Source organism: Typopeltis vanoorti, chromosome 7 (assembly GCF_054136105.1).
Source record: "Typopeltis vanoorti isolate ZY-2024b chromosome 7, IOZ_Tvanoo_1.0, whole genome shotgun sequence".
Classification (NCBI taxonomy): Eukaryota; Metazoa; Arthropoda; class Arachnida; order Uropygi; family Thelyphonidae; genus Typopeltis; species Typopeltis vanoorti.
The window spans coordinates 57180947-57205268 of NC_143555.1; the positions used below are offsets into that span (position 1 = coordinate 57180947).

At 37.0% G+C, this 24322-nt stretch overlaps 1 protein-coding gene across 1 annotated transcript in view; it reads left to right on the top strand.

Annotated features, from left to right (window-relative positions):
- Positions 1 to 18907: 18907 nt before the first annotated feature.
- Positions 18908 to 24322, top strand: part of lin-52 (DREAM core complex component lin-52) — an 82003-nt gene continuing 76588 nt past the window's right edge. Inside the window, exon 1 of the mRNA XM_090395609.1 lies at positions 18908 to 18977. Coding sequence (XP_090251735.1) covers positions 18908 to 18977 — 70 coding nt within the window. The remainder of the gene's footprint in view (positions 18978 to 24322) is intronic.

Sequence of the window (24322 nt, forward strand, 5' to 3'; positions counted from 1 at the left end):
TATCAAATCCTTGAGTCACCACCGAATTATCAATAGAAAGCAACGTTAAAACATTGCGTTCTAATTATATAATTATTATATCCATTATTCTTTCAGTTTACTGTAGCTTTATGCCAGTACGTCTTATATCCAGGAGAGTATCGACTATGTGTGATATTACCAGCAGGGCCAGCTTTGTTTCGGTGGACATAACACATGTCCGAAACAAAACAATTACGGGGCAGTGCAGATTGATTTCAGAACATTCTGGCCTTCCCCTTCCCTTCTAAACTTGAATCGTCAGGCCAAATATGGAGGGATAGAAAGAACATGGCTGCAGACACCATTACTTGATTTCATTTCTACATTCTGAACAATTAAATGGATGGCAACCAAGTAGCGTTGTTTTGTTTGTGTTAGCCTTAATTACGACAGCCATAAATCCATCAGCAGAGCCAGATTTAAGGCTACTGTGGTTATAAGCTATAACTTTTAATCCGCGCGGTTAGCCTAGTGGCTATGCTCTTCGCAACCATATACCTGGGGAAGGAGTGTCCTAGGTTCGATTCCCGTCGTTGACCTGAGGAGCTTAAGAATCTTCCTCAGCCATAACCAAGTTAGCGGGTCTTGGGCATGGACAGCCCGGTTTTCCCCTCACAGTTTATCTGGGATTTTTCATTACTCAAGCAGGCAAGCTGGCCCCTTGAAGACACACACGGATACAGTCAAGAATACTTGAGACAATCCCTCCAACCATAGGTCTGAATTATCAGCTATGCCGGTCCCGAGCCGGATAAACATAGGAGGGGTTGAGGTGGTGTCGTACCTTCCCGTAAAAGGAGCTCACGACCGTTGAATCACCATATGAAATGAATGAAATTAATAACTTTTAATAGGGGACCCCTATTAAAAGTTGTTATACCGAGTAAATGTTAGGCTTAATATATTTTCTTTGTCATGATGTGAGGCCTATGCTGTATTGTGGGATAGAAATCTGAGTTTTCGAAAAGGTAAACCCATTCCACCTCAGAATGAAACCGGCTGAGCTGACTCCTCTTCTGATGAAAAGTCCTGATAAAGTGGTTGTTTGTGATCTAGACGGTATTCGAAGCTTGGTTTTTCCATCCAAAGGGTATCGTCGATATTGAATGAGATACGAAGGCTCTCGCCAAGCAGCTGTGTACGTGTGCAGCAAACAGCCCCAGCTCTTATGCCAGTGGAGCCAAAATGAAATTATTTCAGAATTCTCCTTAAAATGTAGCCATAATAGAATGTGGAAAGAAGACACTTTTTTACATAAAAATAAAATTGCAATAAGTGAAATTACATTGTACTTTTTCTATTTTCACCATGATGATAATCTTCAATGTAATGGAATGCATGATAATGCAAACAGGTGACTGAACCTAGTTGTTTGCTACTAATATGTTATTAATATCTTCAGAAATAGCAATACTGGTGATAACTAGTTCTCTTTTTGTTTACAAAAAATAACTTATTTTCGCTTCATTATCAAATTAGAAAATATCTCTGAATTCCGATGCATTTGCAAGACAAATACATACGATAAAACATATCGTGGAAAGATAAAGATGAATAACAAATACCTGTGGCAGTGTTAATCGCTATGGAAAAAAAATCCAATGAATCGAAACGAACTTCTCTGGTTAAAAATGCTATACAGCTGAGATTCTTGACATTTGATCTTAGGTTGGAATTCCTGCTGAGGTAATCAAGGCTATGAAGCCTATAATGTCTGTCACTTGCGTGTATTCCTGCCCGTTTTTCTGGAGGCAAAATCTATCGCACAAAACAAAAGGTATTTTTAATTATTTTTTGACAGCATTGTTTTGATTCAAAACAATGACCGCAATAAATAAATGAAATAAAATGGATATCAAAACATCCTAGAAAGTATAGGGCACTTCTCATCAGATTTTAAAAGGATATTTATATCTTGATTTAAATATTTGCAAACGGGTATTTTTCTGAAACGAGGCAGGAAGAATGAACGGAGAGAGAGAATGAGGAATCAGTTCAATAAGTTTAAAATTGTTACAGGAACAGGAGCGAAAAGTATATGCAAGTATAAGAGAGGAACCACAGCTCCCTCTCTAAATTCTTACGATGTCCCATAGCTTATTGCACTTTCTCTCTCAGGTACGTCAACCCGAAGACTGGTTGGTGTAGCGATGCTACTTTACTAGGGAATAGTGATTACAAAACAATAGCTTCTCGTTGCCATATTTGCTCCAGTTGGGCATCTACATGTGTTCACTAAGCCGGTTTGCCTGTTTTGATGGATGAAAAACCGAGTTTCCGAGAGAAAAACCTTCCCACATCAGTATGAGGCCGGCTAACTTACCTCAGAAAAGTCTTGAAGAAAGTTCTTCGCGTCATAGACAGTATTAAACCCGTTTTTTTTTTCTTTGTTTTTTTTTCCCCCCAGTCAGAGGGCTTGGTTGAAATAAACTCAGCTACGGAGGCTCAGCTTATTGTACTAATATGAAGTAAATGTCTCGCTACTTCTATCCCCCCCCTCCCCAGCATCACTACAAGTGGTAGTGACAAAAACTTAGTGGTGGTGACCATATCTGGATTTACAAGCAACTCGCGATCAATGGGAAATATGATGATATTTATATTTAAATATCTTAATCTTAAAATCGTAAAAACATAAAGAAAAATAAAAACAGAATTTGTTTCTTTTTGAAAATTCAGCTGAAAAAGGACTAAAATTTTACAAAATAAATGCTAATTTTATCTATTTATTTTTTAAAATAGCCTGTTGTTAAAAACTGAGCATTTCATGAAAAATATTAACAAAACTCGATGTTAACAACAAAATCATCATGTAATTGGTTCAAATAAAAATAATTTAAAAAATTATTAATTGAATTAAGGGGATATTAGATCCCACATTGTTTTAAAAACCGAATAAGAAACTCAAGGATTGGAATCAGAGTTTCATGCCGAATATAGTATAAAAAATTATAAAAGTATCGGCGAATACTAGCGTGAGCTGAATGCAAGTAGTCCTAGAACGTAGTACAAACACGGGCAACTCGTTGCAATCCCCTTAATTCAATTAATGTTTATATCGCCGTAATGAAGCCTGTTGGCTCTTTATATTTAAGTAATTTAAAAAATCGTTTATTATACGTTTGCTTCTTTCTTGTGCTGCTGTTCCAGGAGCAGTCCTAAATCTACTTCTACTGTCCTTGGTTTGGAATTTATTAGCTGCGGAAGCTGGCATTCAGATAAGTAATTTACTAAATTAGAGTATGAGAACATATACCGTCTTCCAGCCAAGTCAGTAGCATATCCGGTTTGAACCAGCGGACTTCTGACTAAGCGAACATTGTCACCTTAAAAGCGCAAGAGACCTCTAGGTGATAGAGGACTTAAAACGCCGTGGAAACACCATCGAACTGATTATTGGAGGAGTGAGGTGGCTAATGCCATGTTTCGTTCTCCTTGGGTAGCGTCTCTGGTTTATGTCGCCTGCATTTCTTCATACATGCAGTACATATAGTTGTCTTGCTGGGTACTCCACACACCGTAATAATTAAATTAGAATCCAGTGCCTCCTCCATTTAAGGGTAAGGCAGTTCCAGCTGCCAAATACCGGAAGTAAGGAACCTGTTGTTCCTTACTTCCGGTAATGGTTACTTACTCTGTCAGGTTAGGCCTGGAAGGAGTCCAATTATAACAACTGGCGTAGGGGAGAACTGCAAAGGACACGCTTGGATTCGAAGTTTGAACAATCCCTATGTGGAGGTAATGTTCTTAATATATATATATATATATATATATATATATATATATATATATTATTTAATATTCCTGTACAAGGAAAGACATCATTAAAATTACAATGTTACTGAGGTTTAAAAAAAAAAAAAATCCACGAAAACCAAAAAAAAAAAAAATTTTTAATTCAATAAAAATATATCAAAAAAATCAAAACAAAATTCCATCTAAAGAAACACTTTACTCGAACCTCAACTGTATCCTCTTCGAAGTCAGTTCACCTAAACTTTCCACATTATAACATAGACGATTCCTTCCTTAAGAAGAGTGGAACATGTGCTTTTGTGAAGCCTATTATCTCATATCAAAAGTTATCCGACCTGAAATCGCTTTTATTCTTTGAGTTAAAGATTTCCAAGCCTCATTTCCTTGCCTTAACCTGCCGTTACTGTTCTGTTAATTCGGATGACTGTACGGATCTTTTTTTTTTTTTTTAATATTATTCATCTCTGAAAGTTGATCACACACGATCCAAAGAGTACATAATCATTCGAAATTTCAATGTCCATAATTCTGACTTGCTTCTCTTTCCTTAATTTCACTGGTCAAGCTGATATAGAAATTGAATTCTTATTGTCAGGAACGATTAATGCAAATCGTTCATCTACCTACTACAATACCAAATAAACTGTAGACATTAGCACTCCTCTTGGTATAGTGGCTTTAATTGGGATGACTTTCGAGATTTCGTGGCCTCTTTTCTATGATTACTGATTCCGCTCTCCAGATACAAGCATTTGCTCCGATCTATAACAAAAACTGTTCTTGTTGGGAATGTGTCTTTATTCCCCAGGCCATCAAAACCTCCGATCCTTATCCAACCCTTGACTCTGTCCAACAAATATATCAAAGTGGTCCAAGTTGAATATGCAGCATACACTCAACAACTTAAGTTTTAAAACTCCTATTTTCCATTCATCATAGAATACAGCCCTTGACAACATAAAAAAAAAAAATCAATATATCTACAGATTAATAAGGGTCAAATGCACTACCAATACTGTCTGCTCGTTAGTAGGAGGAATGCCTTCCGATCCCCTGCCAAGGCAGTTAGACAAAAAATCTGTAATTATAAACATCTATTAACATCTATAATTTTATAGAATTGTATTGTGAACATCCCCGCTAATGGAAAGTAAAACTTGTTGCCGGAATCAAGGCTCATGTAAACAGATTACAGTAAGTGATCCAAATCGCTTCTTCTCTTTAACATGTCCCTGTTAATATCGAAAATTCTATTACCGAACGAAATAAATGAGTCTTCATTATCAGATTATAGGTTATTGTAAAAACAGATTTCTAATGAGTGTAAATTGAAAAATAATTTTCATTTTCCTGTCATAAATTGTTATTCGAATGTTCACAACAGAGGACAAAGATTTTATTTATTTTTTTTGTTGTAGGAATATTAAAACAAACACATGCAATTCACTCTGAACTGTCTTATTCATAATTCTTATTAGTATATTCCTTTGATTGCGTGCAGTGATTTCAACGATCCTACTATCGTAAAATGCATGTCTAATAGGTCTGGAAAAATCCTGTACCTGTGTCTTATTCCTTCATATTATACAACGTTTTTAAATTGTTTATCCTTCAGGGTGCTTTAGAGTCTGAAGAATACGAAGTAACATGAAGTTAGATATGATGAAAGTTTAAGGGGAACCACGAGATAATGTGCCTAGTTAAGCACTTGGCTACGTGACATGTAGCAATGTCATAGTGCAGAAACCAGGAGCTAGAAAACCCGTTTGCGAAACTTTATCTAACTCATTGCACTTTGAAACCGCTGGAGAATAGGCTATAGGGTAGTCTGATTTCTTGAAAAAAGATTCATCATACACAGAACTTTCGTATACGTGACTGATACACCAGACCTTTTTGGCGTTCACACATCGGCAATTGCTGATATCTGAGCTGATGCTTTTCGTGGAAACGGTTGGCAATTCCTGGCTTTTTCTCGTGAAATTTTTCGCTTGTAAATGGTAAGCGTAGTACTTTCCGTTTCTAATACAGACCTTTTGAAGATAATCGATCATTTTATCCCTTTGGAATCCCAGGAAACTGACGCCATAACTTTACTAGCAGGTGGAATTGTCTTATACGGAGGTTAAGATTAGGGATGTTTCAATTTTATTTTATTTTTTTTTTATTGTTCTTTCATCTCTGACTTACAGGGTATATCTAAGTCTCATCAGTAGTCACAAATCTCTCCTCAAAAAATCGGATGAATTTTTCGTAAAACGCTCCAATCCCTCTTTTGGAATTCGACATCGCCGAATCTGTTTTTGTTCTGGTGTCAACAAACGTGGCCTCCACTCTGAGGACACCTTTGAGATGCTCAATTGTTCGGTTAGAGTAGAGTACACTACACCGATTCAATTGAGATATCTTAGCCTCACCTATCTCTGTCACTTCAATTCATCGTTCGTTCGAGCCTCTATAGCTCAGTCGGTCTCAACGATTCCCATTTGAATGGGAAGAACTCGGATCGAATCCCTTGTAGGACGTGAAAAACCTCTATCAATCTTTTCGATTTAAGGCGAATTAGCAGATCTCGTATGCATAGGTTTCCCTTCCGAAAACAATTTTTTGTCCCGCATAACGGGAATACCGGTCAGAAGAACGCACGCAATTTACAGACATAATACATCGGATTCACAGTCTTAGATGCTCCGTCTGTAAATCAAAAACCGCCAGCCCAACAGCGGCCTTTCGATAACACAGTGGGGATTTATTTCGATGGTTTCTTTATTTGTTGCTGCGGACAGTCTTCCACTGCGAAGGTTTTCTCCGAAAAACATGAAAAGAGTATTCTATATTACACAGACCAGCCACCATTTTTACCATCGAAAACGAAGGAACAAATTCCCTTACATATAGTATTATCCATGTTGGTTTTAATTTTGGTTAGATCATTCCTTTCTTCACGAAACATTTGAGGGCCATGCTCACCATATATATATATATATATATATATATATATATATATAATTTTTTTTTTTTTTTAAGCGTCCAACATACATCGAAAAATTATGGAACATGATAGGGCTACATGGTCGGTAGTGGTTTCAGAGAGTTCCCGAAAGCTAAGTATAATTTTGAGTGAAAATTAGAATATAGGTTTAAACCATAACGTAATATTGTCTAATTTTGGTAGCTTGTTGTGTCTCTGTGATTTTGGTGTGAATTCCGTTATTTAATTTAATATTTAACGATACGTTTCATAGATTTGAATATGGCGCCAATGCGACGTAAGATAATGGCGTCCAAAAATACGACGCCATTGTTCAAAAACTCTAATGTGAGAGAGAGTTTGTCCAGTGGGATGTGTATGCATTCCCGAATGAGTTTGGATTGAAAGTGATAGAGGTGGGAGAATGTGCAGAAAGTGTAAGCAAAGTGAGGAGTTGAAGTATATGTCAGGTTGTGAGACAGTTATTATTATTATCCCGGGAAACTCCAAGGAGTCGACAGACTCATCTAGGGAGGCGCTAACATCATGCCAAAACAACTATTCGACATTCACACAGTATCTATCATACCTTGCCTTGAACTCATTCACGGTCGTAGCACCCACAACAGACTCTGGCAGCTTATTCCACTCATTCACCACACTCCAAGTAAAAACCTAGCTCTAACACCCTTGTTAACCACATTCTTACCCAGCTTCCATGCATGGCCCCTAGTCCTCCCACCACCAGTCCTATTTTCTAAAATATCTTCTGGATTAATCTTATAGAAACCCTTCAGTAATTTGAATGTCTCAATCATATCACCCCTTTTCAGCCTATCGACCAATTTTTGCAACCCACAAATCTTCAACCTGTTATCATAAGGTTCATTCCACAGACCTGCTATCACCTTGGTCACTCGTCTCTGGATCCTCTCCACTTCCTCCCCATCACGAAGAAACCTTAGCGCTCATAACTGGGCACAGTAGTCGAGATAGGGTCTTATCAAGGCTCGATACAGAGGAACAATAACTTGTTTGTCTCTGCATGTTAAAGTATTTTTCAGAAGCCAAGTGATTTGATGAGATGATTTAGCCACTTTTGTAATGTGCCCCTAAACTTCAATTCCCTATCCACCAACACTCCCAAATCCCTAGCCTCATCAATCTCCTGGAGTATGGTTCCATGCGATATAGTGCTGCTATTCTTTTCACCCCAAAGTGCATAACCTTGCACTTTGCCACATTAAATTGACATCGATTTTTCCTAGCCCAGTCCTCCAAACTATCCAAATCATTCTGTGAAATTTTGCCATCCTGTGCACTCACAATTGCTCTACCCAACTTTGCATCATCAGCAAATAAGTGAACACTTCCTCTCAGAACCTTTCCTATATATCATTGAGAGAACAAATTGAAAAGTAGTGGTCCAAGAACAGAGCCTTGCGGCACACCACTAGTCACAAGCAGTCTTTTAGACTCAACTCCTGAATAAACCACTCTCTGGTATCTCTCCATCAACCACCCTCCTATCCATCTCACCAACCCTAATCCATCCCCATCTGCTCTAGTTTACTGATTAGGGTTCTATGTGGTATCCTATCAAAGGCCTTGGCAAGGTCCAGTAGAATCACTGTAAACCCATTACCCTTATCCAGTTCAGCCGTCACGGTGTTATAAAACGTGAGCAAGTTACTGAGGCATGATCTACCCTTCACAAAACCATGTTGTCTCCCATACAATATCCCATTTTCATCTATCCAATCCTGTATTCTTTTCTTGTCTAATTTCTCTAAGACCTTGACAACGATTCCTGATATACTAATCGATCGGTAATGTACAACAGCAGTCTTGGAACCACCATTATGCAGTGGGACTATTTTCCCCTCTTTCCACCCCCACAGGACTAACCCAGACCCGAGGCTCAAATTAAACAAAATAGTCAAGGGTTCTGACAATTCTTTTGCCGCTTTTCGTACGACACGAGCTGGTATACCATCCAATCCCACAGATGTATTGACATTGAGGTTATACAATAGACTACTCGCCTCTACTTCATTCACCACAATTCCCGTATAATCTACTGGTTGATATATTCTTGCAAAGTGCTTACTCAGTAACTCAACTATATCAACTGATTCAGTTATCTCCCTACCATCGACATTCTTTAAAATCATTCTGCCATATACATTTTTCCTTTTACTTGCAACATATCGAAAAAACCGTTTAGGATTCTCTCTAGCCAGAATGGCCACCCTTCTGGCCTGCGCTTCATACCGTTCATGTGCCTGCCGGTCACCTTTCTCCTTAAATTCCCTCCATAGTTGTTTCTTTTTTTTTTTTTTTTGCAGCTCAAGCTTAATGGTGTTATTCATCCATTTAACCTCTACTTGATTTATTATTCGGACTCTAGGTATACAGTCAGCCATTGCTTCATGCAAGCACTTCTTAACCACCTCCCATGCACTATCAACTTCTAGTCCTTGCAGTTGTGCATGCCATGGCACGGAACCGATCAAACTCCTAAGCTTGTCATACTTTCCAGCCCGATAATTCCACATGTACCGTCTTAATTGTAAATTCCACATCTTTAGCCGTCTCCCAAGTCAAAATCCTATGATCACTCTCACCAATTGGTGGCATTGTGGTCATATTTGTTACAGCCAAATCCTCAGATGTAATTACTAGGTCAAGCACTCTCTGATCCCTAGTACCTTCCATTACATGCTGTCACAGATAGTTATCCCTTAATAACTGCATAAAATCCAATTCCTTCCTCCCATGTGTCCTCTCCTCACTCCAATCAATGCGACCATAGTTGAAATCTCTCATAATAATCACCCTCCTTCCACTCATTTCTTCTATTTGCTTGTGCATACTGACTCCACCATCTTTTCCATCATCTGGTCTATAGCAGCACCCAATTGTATATTTTGTTCTGCTAGCCAAAATCTCACACCAAATGGCCTCAAATGTGCTCTTTTCTCTATCTCTACAATTCAACTTCTATTCTCCTTGGCTGCAGCTCATCAGCTATCATTAACAATACTCCTCCCCCCATTTTATTCTCCCTGTCATTCCTGAACACACTACCCATCACATTCATTCCCACTAGCTATATCATCTACAGCCAGCTATGATTCACTAATGCCAATAACCTCTGGTCTGTAAGTGCCAACCATGGCCCAAAACTCTTCCTTCTTGTTCCTAATACTCCTAGCATTAGTGTACATGAATTTAAGACCCCCATTAACCCCATCCCTACCTTGATGCCTTATATTAACTGTCCCATTCTGATTTGTTGTCCTTATTCGCTCGGGCATATTATACTCATTCATACATTCAACTGCCTCCCTAAGGTCTGTATATCTACTCCCTCCACCTTAATAAATCTAGTTTCCCTGATTTTGCACATCCACTATATTCAGCAACACTTTTTCAAGTCTCCTTACACCGTATCCATTCAAATGCAAGCCATCCATCTTATATAGATCCTTTCACCCTTTGAACTCACTCCACACGTCCACACCACTCGTCATACATAACCCACGCATAAAGTCGTTTGCAATTATGGCCCTCCTCTTAAACACTTCACTGTCATACCGCAGAAAAAGACTAATCATCCTAACTCTCTCACTCTTTTCTTTTGCTACCTCAAACAATTCATTCAGGTCCTCTATCATTTCCATTTTATCTCCTTTCAAATCATTCGTACCTGCCACAACAATCATTTCTTTCACCTTTTCCTTTTGCTCTCTAATAGATTCAGTTACATCCTTTATGGTCGCACCAGGTTGGTACGATTTTGTCAAATCCTCTACTAACAAACCTCGTGCTAACGAGTCTCCATACAGCACTCTCTCCTACATTTTGTTTACGTTCACACTCATACTCTTATTTTTCCTATCATACTTTTTATTATTGGCTGGTACATTCAGTCGACTTTTGTTCATACGCTCTTGCTTCCGCTTTGCCCTTTGTATCGCTCCAGTCAACAACGCTATCCCACTCATTGCATCTATCTCATCTTTTTTATTCTTTGTAAAACCATTAATTTGCTCTGAATTAATACCATCATTCAAACTTTCTACATTCACACCCTTACAGTTCTCTGGTACAACCTCGCCATTTCTTGTCATATCACTATTTTCTTCATTCTGAAGTTTGACAAAAATATCACACTCACGACCTGAAATACACTTTAATTCCTCATTCTCCTTACATTTTCTACACACATTCACTCCTTTATTATCACCTAACCATACTCCGACCGAACTCCGCAAAGCGTACATTTCGCAGATATACACTGAATCATCTCCTTTTTATTACCGTTATTGAATAAAGATGGCGAACCATCATTACTGGTCGCCATTTTCCTTCGTACGGAGGCCATACTTACTTCTAACGTATTTTATTAAATTATAAAATGAAACACCAAAAACATACTAAGATACGCAAGGCAAACAAAACTACATAATATTCAAGTAAATTTATCAACGATAACTTAAAATAACACTTATCTTACCAGGAGCTCTCACAAACACAAACGACTACGAATCCCTCTAGCGGCAACGATCCAAGTTATGGTTGAAGAAAGCCAGAATGTGAGTGAAAATAGTGGCATGATAGGGAATTGCGATGTACAAGGTGGCAATGAGAGCAGTTATCAAAGAAAGAGTGAAAGCAACTATACAGAGAGAGAAAATGGTTTAAATGATTTTTTAAAAAATGAGGAATTATTTGTAGGAAGTGAGATCGCTAGGTTGCACGCAGCGATATAAAATGCGCAGCGGCAATTAGAGCACCTGCAAAACTCTTTCCAGAGTGATTCGGCTAACGTAAATAAACAAGTGTTTGAAAGGAAAAATAAGCTTAAGAATGGGAAAGTTTCTGAAATGAAGGAAAGGGTGTTGTATGGTGACTCGTTATTAAGAGGAGTGACAGATGGGCGTTTAACTAAATCGTACTTACCGGGTGCGAAATTTAGGGATGTAAGTGAGAGTATTAGAGCGCAAAAACAGAGGGTGAAAGAATTGATAGTTGTGGCGGGTAAGAAAGAATTGAAAGGAGATAATTTTTTTATGTGGGAGGACTTGAAAGTATTGTTAAAGGTAGCGAAAGAAAAGAGTGACAGAGTTAGAATGGTGAGTCTGTTGCCTCGGTATGACAGAGAGGAGTTTAGGAGGGCCATAATCGCAAATGACATTATGCGCAGGTTATGCAGATGGTGTGGAATTCGTGGACGTGTGGAATGAGTTTGATGAGCGAAAGGATTTATACAAGATGGATGGCCTGCATTTGAATGGATTTGGTGTGCGGAGACTGGAAAAAGTGTTGCTGAATGAAGTGAAAATGGATGTGCAAAACCAAGGAGGTGGGGGAAGTGGATATGTGGACATCAGTGAGACAGTTGAGTGTAAGAATGTATATAATGTAACCAAGCCAGTACAAAGGACAAAAAATGGGATATTTAGAATAACGCATCAAGATAGGGGTGGGACAAAGTGATCACTGCATTTCATGTATACTAATGCCAGGAGTATTATTAGGAACAAGAAGGAAGAATTTTTGGCCTTGATTGGCTCTTCCAGGCCACAGGTTATTAGCATTAGTGAAACATGACTGACAGAAGATGATATAGTTAGTGGGATAGAATGTGTAGGTTATATGTGTTTAGGAGGGACAGTGAGAATAAAATGGGGGAAGGGTGTTATTGATGATAGCTGATGAACTGCAGCCAAGAAGAATTGAAGTTGTATCACAGGATAGTGAAAAGAGCTCATTTGAGGCTATTTGGTGTGAGATTGAGACTGGCAGAATAAAATATACAGTTGGTTGCTGCTATAGACCAGGTGATGAAATAGATGGTGGAGATAGTACACATAAAAAAATTGTGAAGGGTAGATCATGCCTCAGTAACTTGCTCAAGTTTTATAACAAGGTGACAGCTGAACTTGATAAGGGAAATGGGTTTACAGTGATACTGCTGGACCTGGCAAAGGCGTTTGACAGGATACCATATGGAATTCTAATCCGTAAACTACAACATATGGGGATGGATATAGGGTTGGTGAGATGGATAGATGGGTGGTTGATGGAGAGATATCAAAGAGTGGTTTATTCAGGAGTAGAGTCCAAAAGATGGCCTGTGACTAGTGGTATGCCACAGGGTTCTGTTCTTGGCACTACTGTTGAATCTGTTCATTAACGATATAGGGAAGGATCTAAGAGGAACAGTTCATTTGTTCGCTGATGATGCAAAGTTGGGTAGGGCGATAGTGAATGCAGAAGATGTCAAAATCTTGCAGGATGACTTGGATAGATTGGAGTTCTGGGCTAAGGAGAATGGATGTCAATTTAATGTGACAAAAGATTAGCAGCAGTATACCACATTGGTGGAACTGTGCTCCAGGAGATTGAGGCCAGGGACTTGGGAGTGTTGGTGGATAGGGAGATGAAGTTTAGGGGAAAGATGGAGAATGTGAATATCTCCATCTTTCTATGAAGAAATATCATTTTGAGTTAGGTTGGGGCTTTGCAAATCAGTCACGTAACGCTCTGTAAATAATCGTCCACATTTAAAAAATAGCATCTATGGATGAATCTTTGACTGACCAAAAAAAAAAAAAAAAAATGCCATATATTTATATATATATATGTGTAGTCGTTTTCGACTACTTTTTGCGCAAGACCCTAATTTATGGGAATTCTTGTTTTGTTAACTCATGCAGTTGGTGTTTTCCGTAAAAAAAAAAAAAAAAAAAAAAAAAAAAAAAAAAAAAAAAAAAATATTCTTCTGTTTGCCACCCACAAAAGATAAACTCTCACCTTTTTTCTTCCTCCTTAAAGTTTAACAAGTGATTGACAATGATTGCTTGCACAACTGGAAGTCGATCGAGAGGAGCCTTCAAAAACCATAATGCATCCATTACAAAATACCTCCTAAGCTGCTCTTGCGCAACGGGAATAGATTACCATTGCCCAAAGCTAGGTCAAACCCACGGGTGCAGTTTCTGATTTGAATGATTATTGAAAGAGTTCAATGGCTTTTTTTTTTTTTTTTGCATTCCGTTAACTTAAAGCAAATAAATTGGCGATTCCTTTCGCGCTTATTATATAAGTACAGAGGTGTTTCTGTTGTCTTGGAAAATGACATCCCTAATATAGTCACCAACTAGGGGACCTCTTTATTAGCCAGGTTCACGGGTCTGGCAAAAATCTGACTTTCGGAAACTTCGGTTTTTAACTTCATATCTCAAAATATCGACCGCCGAATTCCCACGCTTACAGACAATAATACAAATGTTACAATTATATGAAGAGCCAAAGGCTTCAATTCGGCGACATGAACTTATATTTAAGTTAAGGGATATTACATCCCATATTGTTTCATAGCAAAATAAGAAACTCAGAGTTTCATGCTGCCGAATATAGAAACTTTATAAAGTTCGGCGATTCCAAGCGAAAGCAAATACCTGGATAGTGCAACACCTGACCCATTTGGTAGTGCAACTCATAGTAAGAGTGGAGCAAGCTCCGATCACTATTCTTGGTATTTAACGATAATGTGAACTTAGCTCCTAGGAGCTGTATTAGTGTTCTACATTATGAGAGAAGGTCACTACCCAGACCGGTTTCAACCTTTATTGAGGTCTCATAAGTTCACATTATGGGTAAATACCAAGAATAGTGATCGGATCTTGCTCCACCCTTACTATGAGTTGCCTCAGTGATGCACTACCAAATGGGTCAGTTGTTGCACTATCCAGGTATTTGCTTACGCTTGGAATCGCCGAACTTTATATAGTTTCTATATTCGGCATGAAACTCTTTGAGTTTCTTATTCGGCTATGAAACAATATGGGATGTAAATCCCTTAACTTAAATATAAGTTCATGTCGCCGAATTGAAGCCTCTGGCTCTTCATATAATTAGTAATTTATTAGGACACCTTCTTGGCAATTCTCATAGTAGGGTATGTAAGTTCTGTTTGCTACAAACTTGGTATTATCTAGGTCTACCTGCTCACTGATGAGACCTCAATAAACGATTGAAACCGGTCTGGGTAGTGATCTTCACTCATAATGTGAACAGTAATACAGCTCCTAGGAGCTAAGTTCACATTATGGGTAAATACCAAGACTAGTGATCGGAGTTTGCACCACCCTTACTATGAGTTGTCTTAGTGTTGCACTACCAAATGGGTCAGGTGTTGCACTATCCACGTATTTGCTTGCGCTTGGAATCGCTGAACTTTATATAGTTTCTTATTCGGCATGAAACTCTTTGAGTTTCTTATTCGGATATGAAACAATATGAGATGTAATATCCCTTAACTTAAATACAAATGTTAGATTTTTATGGCCACTAGATGGCAGCACGTCTCTGTACTCTATCAGAAAAGCCAGATTCATTGATAGCCCAGGCTCTTATCAGTGAATGATTGAAAGATGAGCTGGTTGCCTATCTCTCCTAAAATAGCTCTCTCTACTCCCTCTGTGGAATAAAATGAGCGACATTTATTTTTATTGATGTTTTTTAAGAAAAAATAATTAACATTAGTAAAACCATCTTTAGCACTTGCAGCTCATACCAAGGATATGAAAGCAATTGTCGTTTGTTTACCTTTTGAACTAATCATTCACTGATAAATCTTATTTTGAAACCAGAATACTGACGTTTCCAGATAATATTTGTTATCAAAGGCTCCTCAATCATGTGGGACTTGATATTAGCTAACATGATGCTTAATTCTTCATAAGAGGTAATTTTATTCCATCCCTTCACTCGCAATAGTAATGAAAGTCAATTTTTTGTGGTGTGACATTTTTCCTTTTTTCAGTAAATCCGCTAAGCTTTTATTCCCTTATAGGAAGTATCCAAGACCATTTTAGCCCTATCTAACTTTTGGAGACTGAGTACACAGTTCAGTCTCCACCGGTAACTAATCAGAAATAACTGGCCCAAGACTATCAGTAATTTTAAGCAGCATCTCGTGAAGAGAAGGTAGACAAGTGTCGTCATCTCGTGATTCCTAATCCTAACATAATGTTATTGTCTGAATAGTTCTAATCCTCGATTTTCTTGAGTTTCCAGAGGAAAAAACCCACTTGCTGGTGCCAGAGATAGACTAATATGGGAACTGGTTGAATAAAGACTTAGAAAACATTCCTCTAGTAGGCGACTAGATTCAGACTCAGAACAGTTTTCTTTGGGCTGCTTAACCTTAAGATGCAAATACCCCTTCCACAAGATTACATAGCTTGAAAATTAATTATCTTCATCACAAAATGAAATTTACTATCGAACTGTAATCAAATACGACGTTATCCTACCTAGAAGTCAGTATAAAAAGATCGTTCCATATCAACATCTCTTGCAAACAATCCTTCTCGGGCTTGTATATTCATCACACTTCAGCTCATCATCCCTCACAGAAGTGTGGTATTTTTAAATACTTCCTTCAAAGAGCTCACGACTACAACTCCAAAACAACAGAGAAGATTATGAGCATTTTCTCACCGACACTCATTTATAAAAATGACTCTCATATGACATCCCCAAATACATTAGAGATGCTTTTTGAAGAACTTTTAATATCTTTAAAATCAATCTTTCTACCATATTCAATCGTGTTATCACTAAATCAATGATACTGATACCATCTTTGAAAGATAAAACTTAACCTTTACTGCTATCTGGAATATATTCAGCCACATGCAATACCTTGAAGTGTTTCTACTTTAGACAAACAGGTTAATCCGTTTCTAAATGCACTTATGAATATCAGTCCTATACCAATCCACAAAATCCTCACAATCCGGTAGAAGTGAACATGGGATCACGAATATTAACCCCAGAATCCTCTGTATGAAGTTAAATTATTACACAGAGGTCCCACAAACTATGGATTAGGACTTTTATATATTTTCTATAGAACATGTGCTGAAGTCCTACATCTCCCTAGCCTCAACCATAATAATTGATTCTCCATGGTAAAACTCAGGGAAGCTATTATCAAGAACTGCATGTCTTAACATTATATATGTTTAATATATTTTAATATTTATCTCTCTCTCGCAGCTGGAGACAAAAAGATTCTATTCAATTTTTGACTGAATATTGGTTAGTGTGGATCTTCCACGATGAGTCTCCTGACCTCATGGATACGCATATAATAATATCAATAATCTTTAGTTAATTGAATGTTTAACTGCGATTAATAATGTATAAATTTATTTAAACTGAAACCACACAGCTATCGCTTTACCAAAATAAGAATATATATATATATATATATATATAATGGAGAAAAGAAAGAGATTTTCTCAGTCTCTGAGGGACAATTATGATCGGTATGCAACAAAGGGTGTATAATCACTGCATAGGATGATACTTACAAACAAGTTGCGAAATCTTCTGCAAGTTTTTGAAAGTCACAGTGGGAATTAAATGTTACTTCCAGCAAAGACTATCGCATGCTAATTTTAAAAAAATAGCTTCTTGTTGAATAAAATAAAAATGAATTAGGTAAATTTCAAAGTACAAAGTTTGTGTACACGTACACACAAGAATATATTAACAAAAACCTTATTTGTCAAATATTTCAACCTGAGACTTACAGGTCAGTTTCAGTGGCCAGCTGGTATGAACAAAATAGAACATTAATAATAGTGAACTTAAAAAGAGCCGCGTAATGGTATGAGTGTATAACGAACAAAAGATATGGGTGAAATGTAGTAAATTAGATGACAAAAAACTATTCACGCTAATAAGAATGAGACTCCAGATTTTTGAGAAGGAGAGACAGTTCTTCCGATTCAAATTAGGACAATGTAATAGAACTTTTGCACTCAATTTGAATAAACGTTTTCTACTAGACATTTCTGTGGTCGGTGTCAGTCCCATGCTGTGCTAGACCAGATTTCTCATTTTTACAGTGGCGAATTCTCCATGCTTCCTGCGCAAGCTCATTAATTGAGAAAGAAGTAATATTTATTTGTTAATAAATATATGCATTTATAAGCATTCCATTTAGGCTTTTATTTTTGTGTATCGAAGGCCGATGCTTGCTCGTCTAGTCAAAGCTACCTTGGCTTGCTCGGTTGTAGGAGCTTCGAGGTCCTCGCAGCAGCACTGTGATTTCATGCGCGCGCACAGCCATTTCATGTCATCTCACTCTGTTGCTTAAACACAGGCCATACGTAGCTCTAGCCAGTGAGCTTCAGCCACCTTTACAAGTGTGCGTGTTGCTTGGGAAAATTGAGTTACAACTAACTTTTTACGACGATGTTATTGACCAGTCCATAAAGAAGAACCGTAGGGTAGAATTTGTATTCAAGTAGCTAAATTGAAAAAGATAGAATATCATTTGTAAAATTAAAGTTGTATTTGTATGATTAAATGTACATAAATTTCTAAATATAGTTTTAAATGATCAGTAATTCATGATTCCGCTAATCAGACTTCAATCACACCTCTCACTCCCTGAATAATAACAAGAGCAAGCGTGAATTTCAAGACCAGCATTCGCCCCTGCATTTTTATTATGAGTGACATATCATCTGTGCTCTTATCTTTTATTTTTATTTTTTTTTTCCCACAGAGCGTAGTTGAAGAGGTGGGAGTCACAGGGAACATGGTGTATGCCATGACGGGAAACAGGAGATCGTTTAACTTTAAATGAAGTCAGCCACGAGAAGAGTTTATTAATAAGCAAATATGTGTGCACCAAGTTTTCTTCTTGAGGATTTTTGAAATCGGTTCGGATATGCCTGAAATATACGACATTTGATCCCCCGTACTGGCTTTAGGTTGTTGAAAATAGGCATGTAGGAGTCAAAAGCATGAGCTTGGTGTAGCAAAGTTTTATAATGCCAAGTTTTTGAGACATATAATACGAAAATTGCTGCTGTATATAGTGACAGTTGGTTTAGTTAGTTAGTTGCCCAGAAAAAAAGAGTAAGATAATTAAGGAGGCAGTTTATTGGCATTTTCTATTTATTCATGAACAGTCTTGTAATATGTGCATAAATAAATAAACAAACTTACTCGTTAGAAGTAGAGTTTTATTTTATTTTTTTCTATAGAATAAATGTTGAACGAAATGTTACCAACTTAAGCGCAAAGCTAAGCGATGCGAACACGTGACCAAATTTCAATATGGCTTCCCACCGTGGAGGTAAATCTAAATGTCCTAAAGACGATGAAAACATTTTATTAACACTTACAAGTACGTATTTAACAGTTGTTGTTGTACATTTTCGTTAATTTTTTTCCAGAATATATACCAGTTATTAGGCAATATTAATGCAGAATTTATTATTTCTTTGAGACCTTTGCAGTATGAGACGAAATGCATTTGAAGTTTAAGACATAATTTCTGTGAAGCGAAATATTGAAAATTGTTTTGATTGCACTCTTATGTAAACAATAGTCAGCTTTGTTAAATTTGATCACATGAACGATGTCTGCAGTAAGCTCTCGACTAAAGAGCTTAAGAAATGCATGAAAGAATTTTATTACTTGCCCGTAAGGCTCGTCTGTATTGTACTGTGTGTGTCTAAGCGCCCGCACACACACGCATATAGACAGTTATACTTTCGAAATATTGGTATGGTATGTTACTTCCGAAATATGCAAGTGAAAACACCTTTCATAATGTATTTGTTAATTATTTATTTCATTTCAGATATGTTATTATATGTCAGATAACAGCTGATACTCTGATATACGCGAAATGACATTGCGAAACTTTTAACTTAATCTTCATTTGGTTAGTGTAGCCAGATCGAGACAATAAAGGATAATATATTTTAACAGAAGTCGTTGGACTTTTTTTTTTTTTTTTAAATAAAGTCGTCAATAATTTTGTTCAAAATTATTTCAGCCAATATAGGAATAGAATAATACTTGCATAGTAATATGCATATATGAACTCTATATAAATGAATGGCATGGGTTGCCAGAAGTTGTCGCTGAGAGCTCTGTCAGTGAGTAAGTTTCAAGAGAGGAACTTGGGACTCTGTGGATATTCCCAATAATAATAAATTATAAAATCAGCTTTTTTTTTTTTATTTTGTATGATGATACAGTAGCCATGAGTCCCTTTTACAGGGAGGTTCAGCACCATCTCAATCACTGCCTAATTTTATCTCTGCTCAGGACTGGCATAGCTAATGAATCAGGCCTATGGCTGGGCTTTAAATATTCCCGACTGTAATCTGTGTGTTCACGGGGCTGGTTTGCCTGTTGTGGGTGGGTGGGGGGGGGAATAAAAACCCAAGTTTCCTGGTGAAAAAACCCACTACCTCCATATAGTGGGTTTTTTTCACCCACTCATTCAGATAGCTGATGTTTTACATCAGCCATCAACCAAGAAACCTTGCTGGGTCCTCATCTTATGTGAACAGAACATTGGGCAAATTTACAACCATATTAAATGGAAAATTTCAATATTTGAACATAATGTAAAACAACTTTTTAGTAGCAATCCTGGTGAGTGTTTATTTTGTATATGGAAAAAAAAAAAAAAAAAAAAGCAAAACAGTTAGGTATGTCTTTGACCTGGTTGCTTAATGAAAATCTTTTAGTGAGAAAGATTTCTCAGGATTACAAAAAATGCAGAATACTACATGAGTATGGTTATAGAATAGAGGCACCCAATTATAGATCATATCTGCAGTTATTGTCAAGGAGGTATTGAAAAGGTTGGTTAGTAATAGAATACAGTATTCTCTGGTGGTAAGCATGGATTTATAAAAGGTATGTTTTGTTTTAGCAATCTACTGTACGCCCATAGATACGAGACCCTTAGACACTTTGGGCATGTCAGAAGAAGGAGAATACATTCAATATTAGGGTATTCAATGCATTTTATGGGATGAGTGTTTATTATTATACATCGAAAAATTAGCTTTTCTTTTATGGAAATTCTAGTTCTTAAAGTGGTAACTATTTTGCTTGTACAGTTGAAAAATTTATGTATAAAGCACGTGATTTCACGTGTTGTGACCAATTCATAAATCCTTTATTTCTTTCACCTCTTCAGCATGAAATGACTATTCTTGGCATTGCCAAGCTCAGTTCTATGAAGTGTGGGCATACAATACTTGCATTTTATAAGCTGACAAATATGTTTGATAAAGAAGATTCATATACAGTGATATTCTTGGACTTTGCAGAGCCATTTTATAGATTACCTGATGATAAATTGGTGTATAAACTGCAGAGCATGGGAATTGATAAGTAGATATTGACTATCTGGATTGGTTCTCTGAACAGTAGCAAGTTGTGTATGATGGAGCGACTTTTCGGGGGAAAAAAAAAAGGACAATAACACTTTTGTGCCACACAAAATAACTTATTTGTTAATTTGTGTGTTTATTTGTTTAGTTTGTTACTTTGCTGCTAATTTGTTCATGTGGATTCACTCAGGATCTTCAGTTCTTTGCTGATGATGCAAAGTTAGGGAGAATTGCTAGTAACATTGCTCTTCAGAAAGATTTGAATAGACACTTTTACTTTGGACAAATGAATTGGAGTTGTTTTACTATTAATAGGTGCAAGGTGTTGGTTGCAGTTTGGTGTACAGAGATATAGAATTCATAACTTGTTTTACCTGCGCAAACAACACCAAACAAACTATTTTATAAAAAAAAAAAGAAAGATGTTTATTAATTGACTTATGTTTTGCTGAATTTCAAATCGTCTTCAGAGCACAAAGCATGTTTTAGTTTAGATGTGACAATGAGTAAGTTAAACAATCAAATTGTAACAGAGAAAAGTCCTAATTTGGTGCTCTCTAATGTTGCCAAAAAAAAAAAAAGTATTACAGCTATGTAATACTTTTTACATAGTAGGAGTTGATTGAGCTTAGATAAGTCTCCCAAATTTTTGGCAAATTAATGCAACCATACTTCTTCAGGTTACGGGAAATTCTTCATAAAAATGGCTGACTCTAAAAATAATCTTTCCGATCTCTAATGACTTCTGAATAGCACACGGGTTTTCTTCCATCTAATTCTGTGTGAAGGGGTGTTCAAAGCATGGAATGCCAGTCCTAACTTGCCATGATAATGATAGTGAATGCATTTTTTATGTTCTCCAAGGAGGATGTGAAAGATTTTCCTGTCTGCCCATAGTAGGCCAAGTCATAGTCACAGGGAACTTCATACACTCCAGGATATGTTAGAAGATGAAGTTTATCCTTAGGTGGATCATTGAATGTGGCAGGAAGACCATGTTTTATTAGTACCTTGGGTATCTTTTTTTTATGCTGTACTTCTGATATAGGGAATAGTAATGTTTTGCTTTTGTATATTAGAGCAGGGAGAAGTAATGAGACTATGTAGTATTTTATCTGTTTTGTAGGAATTGTAGCCGTTAGCCAAGGAAGTATGGGACAGATATTTAAGTTCTGTGGAAAGCGCTGTATCATTAGAAAAAATTCCTCTGGCTTTGTGCATAAATGTTTTTAAAATACTGTACTGTTGGGCTAGATGATGATGTGATTATTTTTGTAGATATCTTTGTGTGTGTGTGTGTGTGTGTGTGTGTGTGTGTGTGTGTGTGTGTGTGTGTGTGTGTGTGTGTGTGTGTGTGTGTGTGTGTTGGCTTTCTCTAAATGGAAAAAGGATAGTAATCCATCTGAAAGGCTGGTGACTAATGTGTCAAGAAAAGGCAAACAGTTATTAGATTCTTTTTCTACTGTGAAGTGAATTTTGTAGTAAATGCTTCAGTGTTTGCCCAGAATGAGCAGACACTAAAGCATTTATAAATTGTATGGCACCTGCACTTTGAACTACAGTAGGACAATAATGGGGAGGAAAGGGGGGGGGGAATGTTACTTATGATAGCAGATTAGTGATGCTCTCTCATAATAGAGAATCTGGAGGGAAATGGCACCATTGATTGAGGGTAGAGGAGACAGATGAACCAAATTATTTAGCCCTGCAGAGGTCATGACTGATCTGACAGATACAAACAAATTTCTTACACATATCCAGTTATAGCTTGGAGGTTATGACTAGCTGTGCATACGTATATTACGAGCGATATTCCGCACTGTTTATGCTATCAGTTTAGTTTAACACATGTTGCATGTGTTAAGTAAAGGTTTGTGATATTTGACAGTAAATTAAATTCTATCTGAGAGATACCACGAACTCCGATATCAGTATAGTTTTGGCTTAGTTGTGTTTTTTTCTTTGTTTCTTTGTTCAATAATTTCTAGATTGTAACTGAAAATAAATAAATCATGTATTATGTTTGCAGTGTTTTTTTTTTTTTTAAGTTTCATTGCATTTCAACACATACTAGTAATGAATGTATCTCTCAGATACACATGACCTAAGCTGCACTTTTTTCGACCATGACCTCCGCAGGGTTAGTATGATGTTATAATACGCCAGTGACCATAGCAAGTGATTGAGAAATATTTAGACAAAAATCAACTAAGTGTGAGTGAATGTTATAGTATATTTCAACAGTGGTAACAGACAAAGACATAGAACAACATTGGTAATAAGTGCTGGTTGAAGCTCATGCTTACAGTTTAATGGAAATGAGTTGCAGCATAGAGAAAAGTAATAGTATTTTGATGATTAAAATATTTGGTCTCTGAAACATCGTTGGGAGGTACAATATAAAACTATAATGTGCATGCATGCACACAACTTGCACACTCTGGGAGGTTGAAATGTTTATAAGTCTATAAGCACTCTTGATAGGACTTTTGGCTCTGTTGCTAATTGTTAGCCCTGCTTGTTGTTGTTAGGAGACCTTAAACAGTAATTAGGAAATGGTATAGTCTCTTCACAACAAAGTATTTTTTTCTCGCACAATAAGTAGCCATAGAGGAGACTCCCTTCATGTGACTTGAGTTCTAATTGTTTCTTCTTCCAGGGATGTCCTCTTGTTTCTTTGTGTGTGTCTCTCTCTCTCTCTTCTCTCTGAAAAAATCTCCTTTCATTACTCTGGCACAAACTCCTGACCAAGATGCAGGTCTCTTTCCTATCTGCTAGTCTCTGTTGATAGTATTTCTATCATCAGTCTTTATATTCAACATTTCAGAAACCCATCATGACCTTAGCACTTCACCTCCTCAAAAAACCATATCAAATGTGTATATTGTGCTCCATATGCTACCTTATCAAGATCTTATATAGAACTATAACTTCTTTACTTTCTATGTCATTATCTTCCTTGTTACCATCATTTCTTGTGTTATCTTTACAGTTCCAGCTACATAGTTTTTATATGGTTCAGAGATAAAGCAAACATCATTGATAATAGTATTACAAAATAATATAATGATATTATCATTATTATGTGACACCTCCAAGGACTCATTATGGGAAGGCACTCTGCTGTACTCGGCTACACACATGTCATGTCTCCTGTACCGTTCCAACTACACACAATGACTCTACTACTATCAACAGTATTTTTTTTTGTCTGCAAATTGTGTGTGTTTCATGGCCAATTTACCTATATGTGAGATGAAAAACCTGAGTGCTGGTTAATTATTGACAGTTTAATGGAAATGAATTGCAGCAAGACGAATGAAATTAAACA